Source organism: Bubalus kerabau, chromosome 18 (genome assembly GCF_029407905.1).
Source record: "Bubalus kerabau isolate K-KA32 ecotype Philippines breed swamp buffalo chromosome 18, PCC_UOA_SB_1v2, whole genome shotgun sequence".
NCBI lineage: Eukaryota > Metazoa > Chordata > Mammalia > Artiodactyla > Bovidae > Bubalus > Bubalus kerabau.
Window position 1 is genome coordinate 60,659,457 of NC_073641.1, and position 13,816 is coordinate 60,673,272.

General features: G+C 51.5%; 1 protein-coding gene across 4 annotated transcripts in view; it reads right to left on the bottom strand.

Moving 5' to 3' along the window:
- The window catches only part of TRIO (trio Rho guanine nucleotide exchange factor), a 363,130-nt gene that overhangs the window by 82,749 nt on the left and 266,565 nt on the right, over positions 1 to 13,816 (bottom strand). For all 4 annotated transcript variants that reach the window (XM_055555138.1, XM_055555137.1, XM_055555139.1 and 1 more), the window contains one exon: positions 5,077 to 5,320. In XM_055555138.1, the coding sequence (XP_055411113.1) occupies positions 5,077 to 5,320 (244 nt within the window). The remainder of the gene's footprint in view (positions 1 to 5,076; positions 5,321 to 13,816) is intronic.

A 13,816-nucleotide genomic window follows, 5' to 3' on the forward strand; every position in this document is an offset into this window, starting at 1 on the left:
AGGGACTCGCTGAGGCCTCGCTCTGCTCAGAGTGGCTGCTGTCGGGGCGCCACCCATGCCTGAGAGGCTACGACGGGGGGTGGCGACCGGAGCAAGACAAGTCCAGGGCTGCCCATCGGCAAACACTGCTCCACGGCAGTTCGCCCGTACAGGCCTTTCCCATGAATAATGTGCACACTGAAGTCTAGTTGCAGACACACAAAAGTATCTCCTTGAAGAACAAATTGTACAATTATTCTTACTGTTCATTTGTATCAGTTAACTCTACCCTCCCCCACATCACCCAGGGCACACACAGCGTCGCACAAGGGGCCTGAGAGTCAAGTGCGAGTCACTCAGTCGTGTCTGACTCTTTGTGACCCCATGGACCATACAGTCCCGGCAATTCTCCAGGCCAGAATACTGGAGTGGGTAGCTGTTCCCTTCTCCAGGGGATCTTCCCAACCCAGGGATCGAACCCATGCTCCCCCATTGCAGGCAGATTCTTTACCAGCTAAGCCACCAGGGAAGCCCTAAGCTACCAGGGATTCTCATCGTCCAGCACATTCCAACTCCAGCCCTGCTGAAAAGCATCATGGCCCTGGCAGTGCTCTGGGAGTACTGGGCCTTTTGGGCTGACCTGCGTATTTATACTCACAGCCACACTGCAATCCTTACAAATCATACACAACCAAACACAGAGACATTTAATCTCCATGGGCATGTTTTTCACACTGGAAATTAAGGTGTCTGGATTGGGGACTTGTGAAAAAAACTGAGGCACAAAGGCTGTGAAATTTTGGAACTAGAGATTAGCAAATGTGCTTGTTCCTTCCACCTGGAAGGTCAGAGCAGCAAGAATCACAGACATTGAAGAAACTATCTTTAGAGATCAACAGTGAGTGACGAGAGACAAACTGTTGCTGTTCAGTCGCTCAGTCATGTCCTACTCTGCAACTTCACGGGCTGCAGCACGCCAGGTTTCCCTGTCCTTCATTATCTCTTGCAGCATGCTCAAACTCATGTCCATCGAGTCAGTGATGCCATCCAAACCATCTCACCTTCCTGTCACTCCACTTCTTCCTGCCCTCCATCTTTCCCAGCATCAGGGTCTTTTCCAATGAGTCGGCTTTTCACATCAGGTGGCCAAAATATTAGAGCTTCAGCGTCAGTCCTTCCAATGAGTATTCAGGGTTGATTTCCTTTAGGATTGACTGGTTCGATCTCCTTGCTGTCCAAGGGGCTCTCAAGAGTCTTCTCCAGCACCGCAATTAGAAAGCATCAATTTTTTGGTGCTCAGCCTTCTCTATGGTCCAACTCTCGCATCTGTACATGACTACAGGAAAAACTACAGCCCGTCTCTGTGATCTCACCAAGAGGAGACCCGGAGAGCACTGGACGTCCAGCTGTGCCGCAGGAGGGGCCATACTCAACTCCACCCTGGCGGAGGGGTGGGGTGGGGTGGGGATGGGGGTCCCTCAAGCCCAGCCGGCTCTCAGAATGAGAAGGGCTCAGAAGGAGATGCTGACACCTGTGAGTAACAAGCGCCCCCAGCCTAGCACACAGAGTGAGGAGGGCGGCTGTGGGGCCTCCCAAGGGGGCAGAGGCCTCTTACCCCACAGTCCCTGTGGCTCTTTTGGATCCTTGGCCTTGTTGCCCCGACTACTTGCCGAAGATTCTTCTCCTAGATGGAGACCCTGGTCATTGCCTGATTTCCTGGACCTAAATGTGGACAGGAGGCTCTGGAAGAGGTCTATCAAAGAGCCTAAGGCAGGTTCTTCCTTCCCCATCAGCCGCCCAAGTCCTAACACTGTAAGGGAACAGACAACCTCAAGTTTCCCTACATGGCAGGAAAAATAAAAAATCCAGACATAAGGAAGAAATGGATCAGGTTCTGAGCTCTGATCTGCTAAACGACCGTTAGTTCACAACCGGTTTTATTCAACAAAGAAACACGTTCTTAAGTAAAGCAGAAGTCATGTCTCAGGGGATGGGAAGACAGAGTATCAGAGAAAAGGCTCAGGGGACAGAATGGAGTTAAACCAGAAAACCAGCACAAACCCAACCTCCACAGGAGGTTTTCAGGACAAAGTCAAGTGTGATAAATACACGGTTCTTTTTGCCCGGCTAGCCTGCAATTGCGAACACTGGGAAGTAAAGAACACGCGGCAGGAAAGGTACATGAGAAAATAAGTCTTCCAGAGCCAATGTTATTTGTAGCTTCATTTCACCAGGGTTCCTCTGCACATAATAGACACACTTGGAAAAAGAGTTGGACTTTATTTTCAACTCAGACTCAAGGACTTTAAATACATCATGAAACCCCAGAAACACTAATGGGCCCAGCACAGGCCACTGCCTGAACTCAGAGCTCAGGGACCACAGCTGGCCAGGTCCAATGCTGCCCGAACCTGGTAACATAGAGGGGCAGGTCCAATGACACCCGAACCCACTAACACAGCGGGGCAGGCCCAATGTCGCCTGAACCTGGTAACACAGCGGGGCAGGGTCAATATTGCCCGAACCCAGTAACACAGCAGGGCAGGCCCAGTGCCACTCGAACCCGGTAACACAGCAGGGCAGGTCCAATGATGCCCGAACCCGCTAACACAGTGGGGCAGGCCCAATGCCGCTCGAACCTGCTAACACAGTGGGGCAGGGTCAATATTGCCCGAACCTGGTAACACAGCAGGGCAGGCCCAGTGCCGCTCGAACCCGGTAACGCAGCAGGGCAGGCCCAGTGCCGCTCGAACCCGCTAACACAGTGGGGCAGGGTCAATATTGCCCGAACCCGGTAATACAGCAGGACAGGCCCAATATTGCCCGAACGTCGTAACACAGTGGGGCAGGCTCAATATTGCCCAAACCCGGTAACACAGCTGGGCAGGCCCAATATTGCCCGAACCTGGTAACACAGCAGGGCAGGCCCAATATTGCCCAAACCCGGTAATACAGCAGGACAGGCCCAATATTGCCCGAACCCGGTAACACAGCAGGGCAGGCTCAATATTGCCCGAACCCGGCAACACAGCCGGGCAGGCCCAATATTGCCCGAACCTGGTAACACAGCGGGGCAGAGCCAATATTGCCCAAACCCGGTAATACAGCAGGACAGGCCCAATATTGCCCGAACCCGGTAACACAGCAGGGCAGGCCCAATATTGCCCGAACCCGGTAACACAGCAGGGCAGGCTCAATATTGCCCGAACCCGGTAACACAGCAGGGCAGGCTCAATATTGCCCGAACCCGGTAACACAGCAGGGGAGGCCCAATATTGCCCGAACCCGGTAACACAGCAGGGCAGGCCCAATATTGCCCGAATCCGGTAACACAGCAGGGCAGGCCCAATATCGCCTGAATCCGGTAACACAGCAGGGCAGGCCCAATGCCGCCCGAACCTGGCATCACTGCAGGGCGGGACCAACACCGCCTGAACCCGGAACCGCAGCAGGGCGGGCTCAACACTGCCTCATAGGCAGCTTGGCCAGAAATGGAAGCAGACGCCTCGGCTTTGGGGCAAATCTGAGAATTCTCTGCCTTTCTCTTCAGAACCCTGGAGACATCACAGCCTGATTCTTCCAGCTGGGTACTGCGGTGATGATAAAGTCACATTTAGGCCCCAAGGGATCTGAGCACGGTTGGGACTCATTCCCGAGGTGAGCTGGTCAGGAGCTGTTTCCTGTACAGTACCACTTAGTCACTGCCATGACTAACCCTCAGGAGCCGGAGGACTGTCTCCAGGACGCGTCAGGGTGAAGGTAGAGTGGGCACAGCTGACAAACGGAGGGAGCAGCTGGGACGTTCCCATGCTAACAGGAAAGAACTGGAATATGCAGAGTACTGTGATGCTCTCTCAGGAAGGGTGAACAAACTGCAGAACCCCAAATCTGTACTGCAGAAAATGAAGACTGATATAAAGTGGTTCACAGCACAGAAAATACCCAAATTCAGTTTCTAGAATTTTTCTAGAAACTGAGGACCAGTGTTTCTGAATAGCTCTTAAAAACCTCCTATCAGCTCCTCACTAAGATGAGAGGTTAAGCAACACTATCGAGCAGACACAGTGCGCGCTGCATACAAAGTGAAGGCTCTCTAGCAGGCACCACTTAGTAGTAAAAAGAAACAAGTGGAGTTAATTTTAATAGTATATTTTCTTTAATTCATCCTATAAAATATATTGCCATATCAGCATGCAATGACTATAAAATAACTGACATTCTGTTTTCATTTTAAGTCTTGTAGTCCGGTGTGTATTCTGCACCTGCAGACCAGCTCAATTCACTCAGGCCCCATTTCAAGTCTCATCAGTCCAGCAGTGACCACACTGGATGTTTAGATAAACAGACTTGCTAGGACGCCATTACTGACCTGTCCTGCCACATGTGGAAAAGCGGCCTTGTGACAGCTGCCTGTGTCTAAACAAGTCCGCAAGCAATGTCAAATGCTGTTTTGTTCAAATACCCTGCTATTTCAGTGGAAAAACACTTCTTTCAAAAGTCATCTCTCTTGTCAGAGCTTCAGACCCCTGACACTGAGGCCTGCCTAACTCAGCTCACCTCCCTCTGGGGGTCCAGCTGTGTTCCCTCTCCTGGCAGGGAACTTGGGGGGGGGGGTCTCAGATGCCCCGAGACACTTAACCAGGCTATAAAGATGGCACAGTTATGCTTCCAGGGCCTGCACACTCAACCATCCAGTATTTAACACAAACAAAATGATCCACAAAGTGAAAACCTGATTAGGGAGATGCTGAACATGGTCCCACCTCTCCCACCTCTTTTCAGCATCACCTGGAGGAAACGGCCTTTCTGTCTGCTCTGTTTATGAATGACACTGGCTTTCAAGAGAACAGCTCTCTTCCCCCCCCTCTAACCTGGGATCTTACAACACGGTCTGGGGAACTGAGGCGACCGATGCACCGTTATTTCTGAGTGACAGATGACATTCGCAGCCCCCAATGGATTAAAAAGGCCCAGGGATGCAGTGTTGAAGGCCCGGGGCGCAGCAGGGATTGCACCTCTTATGGGGCTGCAGGAACTGTGGACGCAAGCCCCGCTGTCATTTCCGGGAGGATGTCATGGTCGCCCACGAACGCCTACCTTTGTGGTTGAAGATGCCCTCCATCTCCATGCTGCTCCTGGAGTGGGCGATGCACAGGGAACCGCAGGGGACCAGGCCCTCGGCCGCGGGCGACCGGTCAGTGGTCCGCACCAGGCACCAGTCGGGTTTGTCGTGGGGCCGCTCCAAGACTTCCACGGTCTGGCCACGGCGGATGGTGAGCTCGGTGCTGTTGCAGGCCGTGAAGTCGTGGATCACCACGGTCAGCTCGCAGCCGCCGGACAGCTGGGGAGGAGAGGGCACAGGTCAGGCAGCGTGTCCCCACCACGGGCCTGCAGCAGGTGAGGCTGGCGCCCACTCCCAGCTGCGTCAGGGCGCAGGACGCCGGCTGAGTGGGGGCCCTCAAGTTTCCGGTCCCTGAATTTACCTCCTTTCCAAACCAAGGGAATAGTGTTTACTTTTTCATATTCTAACGTATTTTCCAGTGTGTTACTCTCAGAACCTGAAGATTTTTTATATGAGTGTCCAAATATTTGACTGAGACATATCCCCCTCCTATGGACAGGTGATTCTTGAACAACATGGGGGTTAGGGGTACCGACCCCCTGCACAGTCAAAAAAAATCTGTGCATAACTTTTGACTACCCCAAACTAGAGGCCAACTGTCGACCAGAAGCCTTACCAATAACAGACGACTAACACATATTTTGCATGTCATGTGCATTATGTACTATATTCTGACAATAAAGTAAGCTGGTAAAAAAGAAACCATTATTAAGAAAATCATGAGGAAGAGAAAATACATTATAGCACATATATGTATTTATTGGAAAAAAAATGCACCTATTGTAAGTGGACCCACTCAGTTTAAACCTGTTTACAGGTCAACCTTCTCATTTTTAAACTTAAGGTAAAGGGGTTCCCAGGTAGCTCTAGTAGTAAAGAAGCCACCTGCCAACACAGGAGACATAAGAGACACAGGTTGGATCCCTGGGTCAGGAAGATCCCCTGGAGGAGGGCATGGCAACTCACTGCAGTATTCTTGCCTGGAGAATCCCCATGGACAGAGGAGCCTGGCGGGCTACAGTCCCTGGGGTCGCAAAGAGTCGGACACGACTGAAGTGACTGAGCACACGGCACAGCACACACAAGTACAAACTCTGCTCGCAGGCTTTTTGGGGGGGTTGTTATGAGATACGGTGATAAACAAGACGGAGTTCACCCCAGCCTGGCGAGCGTGGAGTGGCCTGGAGACGGCAGGCTCCTGCGCGCCTGTGCCGCCTGGACTGGGAGGTCCCTGCAGAGCAGCGAGCCTGGGACCCCGAGGCACCTCTCTCTCCAAAACCCTCAGAGCCCTCCTCAGCCCCCACGGCATCTTCCCGACCCTCTGCCCCTGCCCCACCCCACACGCCAACACGCCCCTCCACACGCCGCGTGGCTTGTGGCCTGAAAGGCCTTGCCCTTCTTCTCTCCTCTCAGCTCGCTCCTGTTTCCTGACCAAACTCCTCTTAAGTTCTTAGGCCCCCTGAAGCCTACCCACAAACTCCATGAAGAGCACCGACTCCATGACCACGCTCGGGAAGCGAGGCGCAGGGCCTCTAGTGACCGTGTGCTGTCCACTGGCCCCAGACGGCACACTCCCTGGGGACAGCTCACCTGCGTGCTCACCACCTGCGCCCCGTGTCTGGGTGGTCCCCGCCGGCCCTCCAGTCCGGCCGCCCCAGGCTCAGGCTCCCTGGTGTGTCCTCCATCCCTGTGTGGGGTCCACACCACACCCTCCATGCTGCATCCCCGTCCCTCCAAAGCAGTGAGTCTGAGACATGACTCGTCCCGGGCTGCCTTTCGGGTACCGCCGTCAGTCGCGTGCCTTCACCCTCCAAACACTGTCCGACTCTGGGGTGTCTGTCTGACTGCTCCCTCCCTCTGCACGCCCACGCGGCTCACTTCACTTGGATTTCTGCAGTGGAATCCTGAGGGGCCCGCCTGATCCAGGCTTTCCTTGCAAAGTACCTGAACACTGCCGCCATATGCTCAGATATGCCGTCCTCCTATTCAAGAGTCTTAGGTACACATTCCTGAGCAGAAGACTCAAAGCTCCTGTCACAGGGTCCCAGCCCACTCACCAGGCACACTTCGTGGCTCCTCGCATGCCTAACAGCCCGAGCAGCCGTGTCCCCTGTCGGAGGCAGGTCTCGCTGCCCTGTGTCCACAGTCCCTTCTACTTTGAGCCCTACCTGCCCAGTTTGTCTCATCTAAGTCCCTGTCGAGTCCCTCTGAAAAGTTGCTCCTCAGATGCTACCATCCTTAGCAACTTTCTCCTTAAACAGATTATGCCTCAATCCTGACATGAGCCATGTCTTGGGTTGTATGCGTGTGTCTACCCTCGGCACGAGCAAACAGGTCTGTGTCGCTCTGCTGTACACGTCCCAGCCGTGTGTGTGTGTCTGCCCTCGGCACCAGGAGGCAGGTCTGTGCTGCTCTCCCCGTGTGTGAGGGCACGCCTGGGCCTGTCCGGGGCACCGCTGAGATCCCGGGGCCGGGGGCCAGGCACGGCTTCTAAGGGCAAGCTGCCGAAGGGCAGGCTCCTCCTGGAGCACCCTCGGGCTGGGCTCTGCGTCCAGTGAGTGCTCACACACTTGCTGGAGTGAAGACGGTAAAACAGGTTTGCTCTATAAAGGAAGCCATTGTTTGCAAAGCAAGACAAAACACGGGCTTTTCCTCTGTGGCTTCGGGAAGGGAGTCTGCTGTGTTCGGTGTGTGACGTGTGCCCGGTTTTCTGTCACCCTTTAGGCATCGGCACACGAGAACAAGACGGGCGGGCGGGGGGCTACGGCGGGTGCAAAGACACGTCTCCTTTGGCCCCCGGCAGAGAGTTGGGAGCCGGGCCCCCCGCCCGGGCTCCACGGCCCTACAGAGACTGCGACCACCCGCTGCCTCTGCTGTGCTCCGTGCTCCCCGCTGCCCTCCTGCTCTAACCAAGCCTTTCTTTCCAGAGCAAGTTGAGATAGAATAAGAAACACATGTCCACTAGACAACCTCAGAAAGCAAAACAAAGCAAAACTCATCCAAAATAAAGCTTAAATGTTGATGAAAGGAACTCTCTTTGCTAGGCTGCAAAGGACTATTTCTACCAGTGACTGACAACCCTCCCCCACTAAATTTTACAAACTTTTCTCTGGAAAAACCATGTTGAATTTCTCCTGCTTCTCTGCGAACAATTGAAGGGGCTGATGTTACAAGGTTAAGGGCAGAGGCTCAGTCTGCATAAGAATTTCCCTCGTAAAAAAAAAAAAAAAACCCACGTTATGGAAGCGGTTAATCCCTGTAACGAAAAGGAGGAATGTTTCCCATCCCAGGGAAACGTGACCCATGGACAAGCGGTGGTGCGGAGCCCAGCTCACCAAGCACCCCCCAGGCCCGCACTTCCTACGGCCCTTTCCCTTGGCTGAGCTCTCCCTGACACCACCCTGGCTCCACCCTGGGAAGCTCAACTTCAGACACTGCCCCCTCATCACCAGCCTGTGCTGGCCTCCTTCTCCTTTGCAGGGGATTTCTCAGGCTGCTGGAGGTTCTGTCGTGGGGGCAGGGTGAGAAGAGAGGACGGGGCGGCCCAGAGGGATGGAGCTGGACGCTCTTTCTGGCTCCGAGTTCCAGCCCCTCGCGCAGTAATCAAAACTATTGGAAACATCTGCGCCCTTGACAGGGCCTGAGAAATAAAAATCAAGCCTGTTCTGACAAAAAACTGCATACTGAGTCAAAATTTTTTTTCAAAGGCTTTAGGGAACTTAGTAACAAAATCTAGTATCAGAAGAATATTTTCAAACAGTGCTAGAATTATCGTCAAAAAAAAGAAAATTATATCTTCTCGGCACTGCCCCTAAGAATAAGCTGAGTTTTCCCATAAGAATCGCCTGCATGAATTTATAAGAGGATTAAATGGACATTTTCTAGTCCAGAGAAGAGACAACCCGTGAATTTCTGTCTCAGTGTTCACGTTTGAATGTTTTAAACTTATTCCAAAGCTCGTCTTTAAAACCAGGCTTGTTAATTTAAAAAAACAAACAAACAAAACAAAAACTTTTTTTTGTATGAAAGACTTAAAATAACTATTTTGAAGTATCAATGCAAGTCATTACAGCCTTTCAAGTAGAATTAAACTCCTAGTAAGAAAAAGTTTAGGCTATATATTATACATAATTATATATATATATTACATCATTAACAGGTCTTTCTTTACCAGTGATATTTCTACCCCTAGTGACATAATTTCATCACTATGTTGAAGGAGTTACCATTCCATTTATCTAGTTTAGAAATTCACTTTTCCTTTTCAACCACATTTTGGAAAGTTTTCACCTTATCTTTTTCATATCTATATATTTTACGGACCTGTATCATGGGCTCCTTACCACACGCAGTTTAGGACTGTAATTTATGAAAATCTCAATCCCCATGGCATATGGTAACTCTTGTGAAATTCTCATTAAAAGATATTTTTCCCCACTATTTCTGCTTTTCACCTTAAAAAAATTACATGTGATGATTAAAAAGCCTGGTAGTAAAATGGTCTTAATTGGAGCAAGGGCCCGCAGATACTTTATAATGAAATGCCTCCTCCAAGACCACCTGTGTCCCTCTGAAAGGGCGGCCAGGGGAACTCCAAGGACCCAGATGCATGCACACTTGGCAGAATCAAACCAGAATCCCTTTGCCTGAATTCTCTCAATGACCGAAAATGAATAAGCTGCTGCTGTTTCACCCAAAAGGAAGAAACACTTGCAGCGTCCCGGGGACCGAACCCAGGACTCCTGCACTGCAGGCGGATTCTTTACCCTGTGCTGCAGGCACGCAAACCTTCCACAACCGCCACACAGAACAGAATTGACTTTTTACGTTTTCTGGAGAAACCATGATTTTCCTTCACCTGAACCCAGGCAAGGACTAACTGAAGCGGAGCCGTGGCTGGGGGCTTCTCGCCCGCCCGTTGGGCTCCAGCAGCCCCTCCCTAGAGCTCTGCAATGAGGCATGTTTGTATTCCAAGAATGCACAGCTTGGGAGGACAACAGCCAGCACCTGGCTCGAATAACCAGCTCCCAGGTGAGTTGTGGGCCAGGCTCCGCCAGAGGAAGAGGGGCTCTTGACTCACGCGAGGATGGTGTAGCCCTCGCTGCAAGTGAACCTGCTTCCAGAACCTCAGACTGGCTGCAGGTGGATGTCGGACCAAATTTCTGAGAGCGCTTCAGGAGGAGGAGGGATGCAGGCTAATAAAAGCCACCTCCCCTCCAGGGCAGAGTGTACAACCCGCAAAGTCACATCCTCCAGCCCAGTACAACGCGGGCGCTTAGAAACCACACTAAGGGTCTTGCGGTTCTGCAGGAGACTCACACAGAGCAGAAAGTGGTCCCTCGGCTGAAGGGGATTGGAAAGGATGGCTCCATCACGGTTACAAGAGACAGGCCACACCGGCACCCAGAACAACCCCCTCAGGACACGCATTACCCAGCCTCTCATTCACCCAGCAGCTTGCTCCCTGGGCCACTTGGTGGAGGCCTGAGGCTTGGACTTATCAGAGGCCATCCTAACCACGTGGCCACCAGGCCCCCTTGCTCACCCCAACCCCAAGGCCAAGTTCACAGGACAAGCCGTCACAAAACCTGCTGCTGGGTTTCCAAGAGGACCACTGTAAGCCTCTCGCACATCCGGGTGAAAAAAAGAAATGTGCGAGAACTGAAAAATGCAAGATGGCAAAAATGCTGTGTTTCTCACCACCCTCCCCCTGCCAAGAGAAAGAAGTGGGGAGAGGGGGAAGCAAAAAGAAAACAAAAAGAAATCTATGAGAAAAAGCTTTTCCCAAAGTAGCAGCTTACCAAATCTAACATTTTATTCAGGAAAGAAACTCTGGGTATAGTTTTTGTTTTTTTCAGGGAGGTTAGCCCTTTCCCCATTACTAACGAGATCACAAGCGGTTCTGACTTTAAAATAACTCTTGGAAGTCTTCCTTGACCGTGACACATGTGAGACGCAATGGACAGTTACGGTGTCAAGAAGCTCAAACTCCCCTGATGGTGCAGTGGCTAAGAGTCCGCCTGCCAACGCAGGAGACATGGCTTCCATCCCCGGGCCAGGAAGGTCCCACATGCCTTGGGGCAACTAAGCCCATGTGCCACAACTACTGAGCCTGGGCTCTGGAGTCACAACGACTGAAACCCGAGCACCCGAGAGCCTGTTCTCTGCAACAAGAGAACCCACTGAAATGAGAAACCTGGGCACTTGGTAACGAAGGATGGCCCCTGCTTGCCACAACTAGAGAAAGCCTGTGCAAAAGCAAGGAAAACCCAGCACAGCCAAAAATAAATGAATAAAAAGGTTAAAACAAAAGCATGCCAAGAAGTTCAACTGGAAAGATGTATTTGAAAAGGCAAACTTTAAGTGTGAAAAAGCCAGGCAAAGCAGAGAGAAGACAGCTCCCGGGTTCCAGGCCTCTGGGCTCTGAGCTCTGCAGAAGCTGGGTCCATGCCACACTTGCCCTCACTCTGAACATGTCAGAACCAGAGGCACCGGACCGTGCTGGGCAGGTGCTGAGAGCTGAGCTGCGGGGCAGGACTAAACAGCTTCGTTGACTGAAAAGCGGGAAAAGGAAGGAAAGTCAGGAAGCAGACAGCTGGACCCACGTGTGCTACTTTCAGTCACAGGCCTGGAAAGCAAGACCACGGGTAGGACAAGGGAGCCCAGAGGCGCCTGCTTGCTGTGTTTGCTGAGTGAGCAGCACTTATCCACAAACATTCATTTGAAAGGCCTCTTTCTTTATCCCCTGAAAAACTAAGGCATGGCAGGCAGGTAACCAGCTGACTGGTCCCTCCCACAAAAGAACAGGCAGAATAAACCTTTCGCCTCAAGTTGGAATCAAAGATGGGCCACCGTCGTCAACAGTGACTCTGATGGGCACCATAACCTTTACGTTGAAAAGCACTTCTTGATCCGCCACTGTTTTTTGAAATACTTCTGTTGCCGTTATGCTTGAAGTTGTACTTTTGAAAAAAATCTGCCTTTTCTTAGAACTGAGGCACTCTACCCTAGCGTGGGGGGAACTTTGTTTTTCTGATTGAGTAACTTAAGTCAGCAAAGACTGCATTCATTTTGTGTCTTTATGGGCACACTTAAGAAACTTGTTAAAAATTATAAAAAGCCACCATCACTTGGAAAGATAGAAGGAACCAATGCCAGGTGCCACCTTCGCCAGGCTGCTGGCGGGGAGGGTGTCCCCTGCTTGTTCCTGCAGGGCAGCACCTGGCCTGGGCCGCACAGGGGGTGATGGCCTCATGCCTGGGAATGCACGGATCAACCTCATGAAGAGCACGGAGTCATCACCCTACATGTGTGCAGCTGATGTGGTAGGACTGAAGAAGTGGTTGGGAAAACGTCTCAAGCGAGACTCTCCCCTTCTTCAGAGGCTGCCCATTCGGTATGTGGTCAGTGTTTACTGCTGAGACACCAAGATGCGAAGTCCAGGTGCTAAATCTCAGCAGTTTACCTTTAGCACAGCTTCGAGCTTCCAACGAACACAGCTTCTAAATCCACTGCAATCGAGAGTGCTCAGCTAATGGATAAGGAAGTTGTGGTACAAATACACAATGGGATATTACTCAGCTATAAAAAGGAATGCATTTGAGTCAGTTCTAATGAGGTGGATGAACCTAGAGCCTGTCATACAGAGTGAAGTCAGTCAGGAAGAGAAAGACAAATATCATATATTAACACATACATATGGAGTCTAGACGGAGAAGGCAATGGCAACCCACTCCAGTACTCTTGCCTGGAAAATCCCATGGACGGAGAAGCCTGGTAGGCTGCAGTCCATGGGGTCGCTAAGAGTGGGGCACGACTGAGCGACTTCACTTTCATGCATTGGAGAAGGAAATGGCAACCCACTCCAGTATTCCTGCCTGGAGAATCCCAGGGACAGAGGAGCCTAGTGGGCTGCCGTCTATGGGGTCGCACAGAGTCGGACACGATTGAAGCGACTTAGCAGCAGCAGCATGGAGTCTAGAGGGCTTCCCCAGTGGCTCAGAGGTAAAGAATCAGCCTTCGGTGCAGGAGTTGGAGGAGATGCAAGTTTGATCCCTGGGTCAGGGAAGATCCCCTGGAGGAGGAAATGCAACCCACTCCAGTATTTGTGCCTGGAGAATCTCATGAACAGAGGAGTCTGGCGGGCTACAGTCCATAAGGTCGCAAAGAGTCAGACACGACTAAAGAGACTTGGCATGCACGCGTGGAGTGTAGAAAGACAGCACTGATGATCTGACTTGCAGGGCAGCAAAGGAGACACAGACATTTTGGACACAGTAAGGGAAGGAGAGGGTGGGATGATATGAGCAAATAGCACTGAAACATATACATGCCGTATGTAAAACAGATCCCCAGTAGAGGTTCAATGTATGATGAAGGGAACCCAGAGCCAGTTCTCTGTGACAGCCGAGAGGGGTGGGACGGGAGGGAGGTGGGCGGGCGGTTCCAGAGGGAGGGGACACATGTATACCTGATGCCGATTCACGTTGATGTACAGCAAAAATCATCACAATACAGTAATTATGCTCTAATTAAACATTAAAAAAAAATAAAACAAAAAAGTGCTCCATAAGAGGCCGCTGTATAGCGACTGCAAGAGCAAATAATGAGTGGCTGAGAAGGAGGCGCTTTTTCAAATGAAGACACAGTCACAGCTAAAACCTATGCAGCACTCAGGACATGCAAGGCACTGTTCTACACGCACAGTTTTAGTAC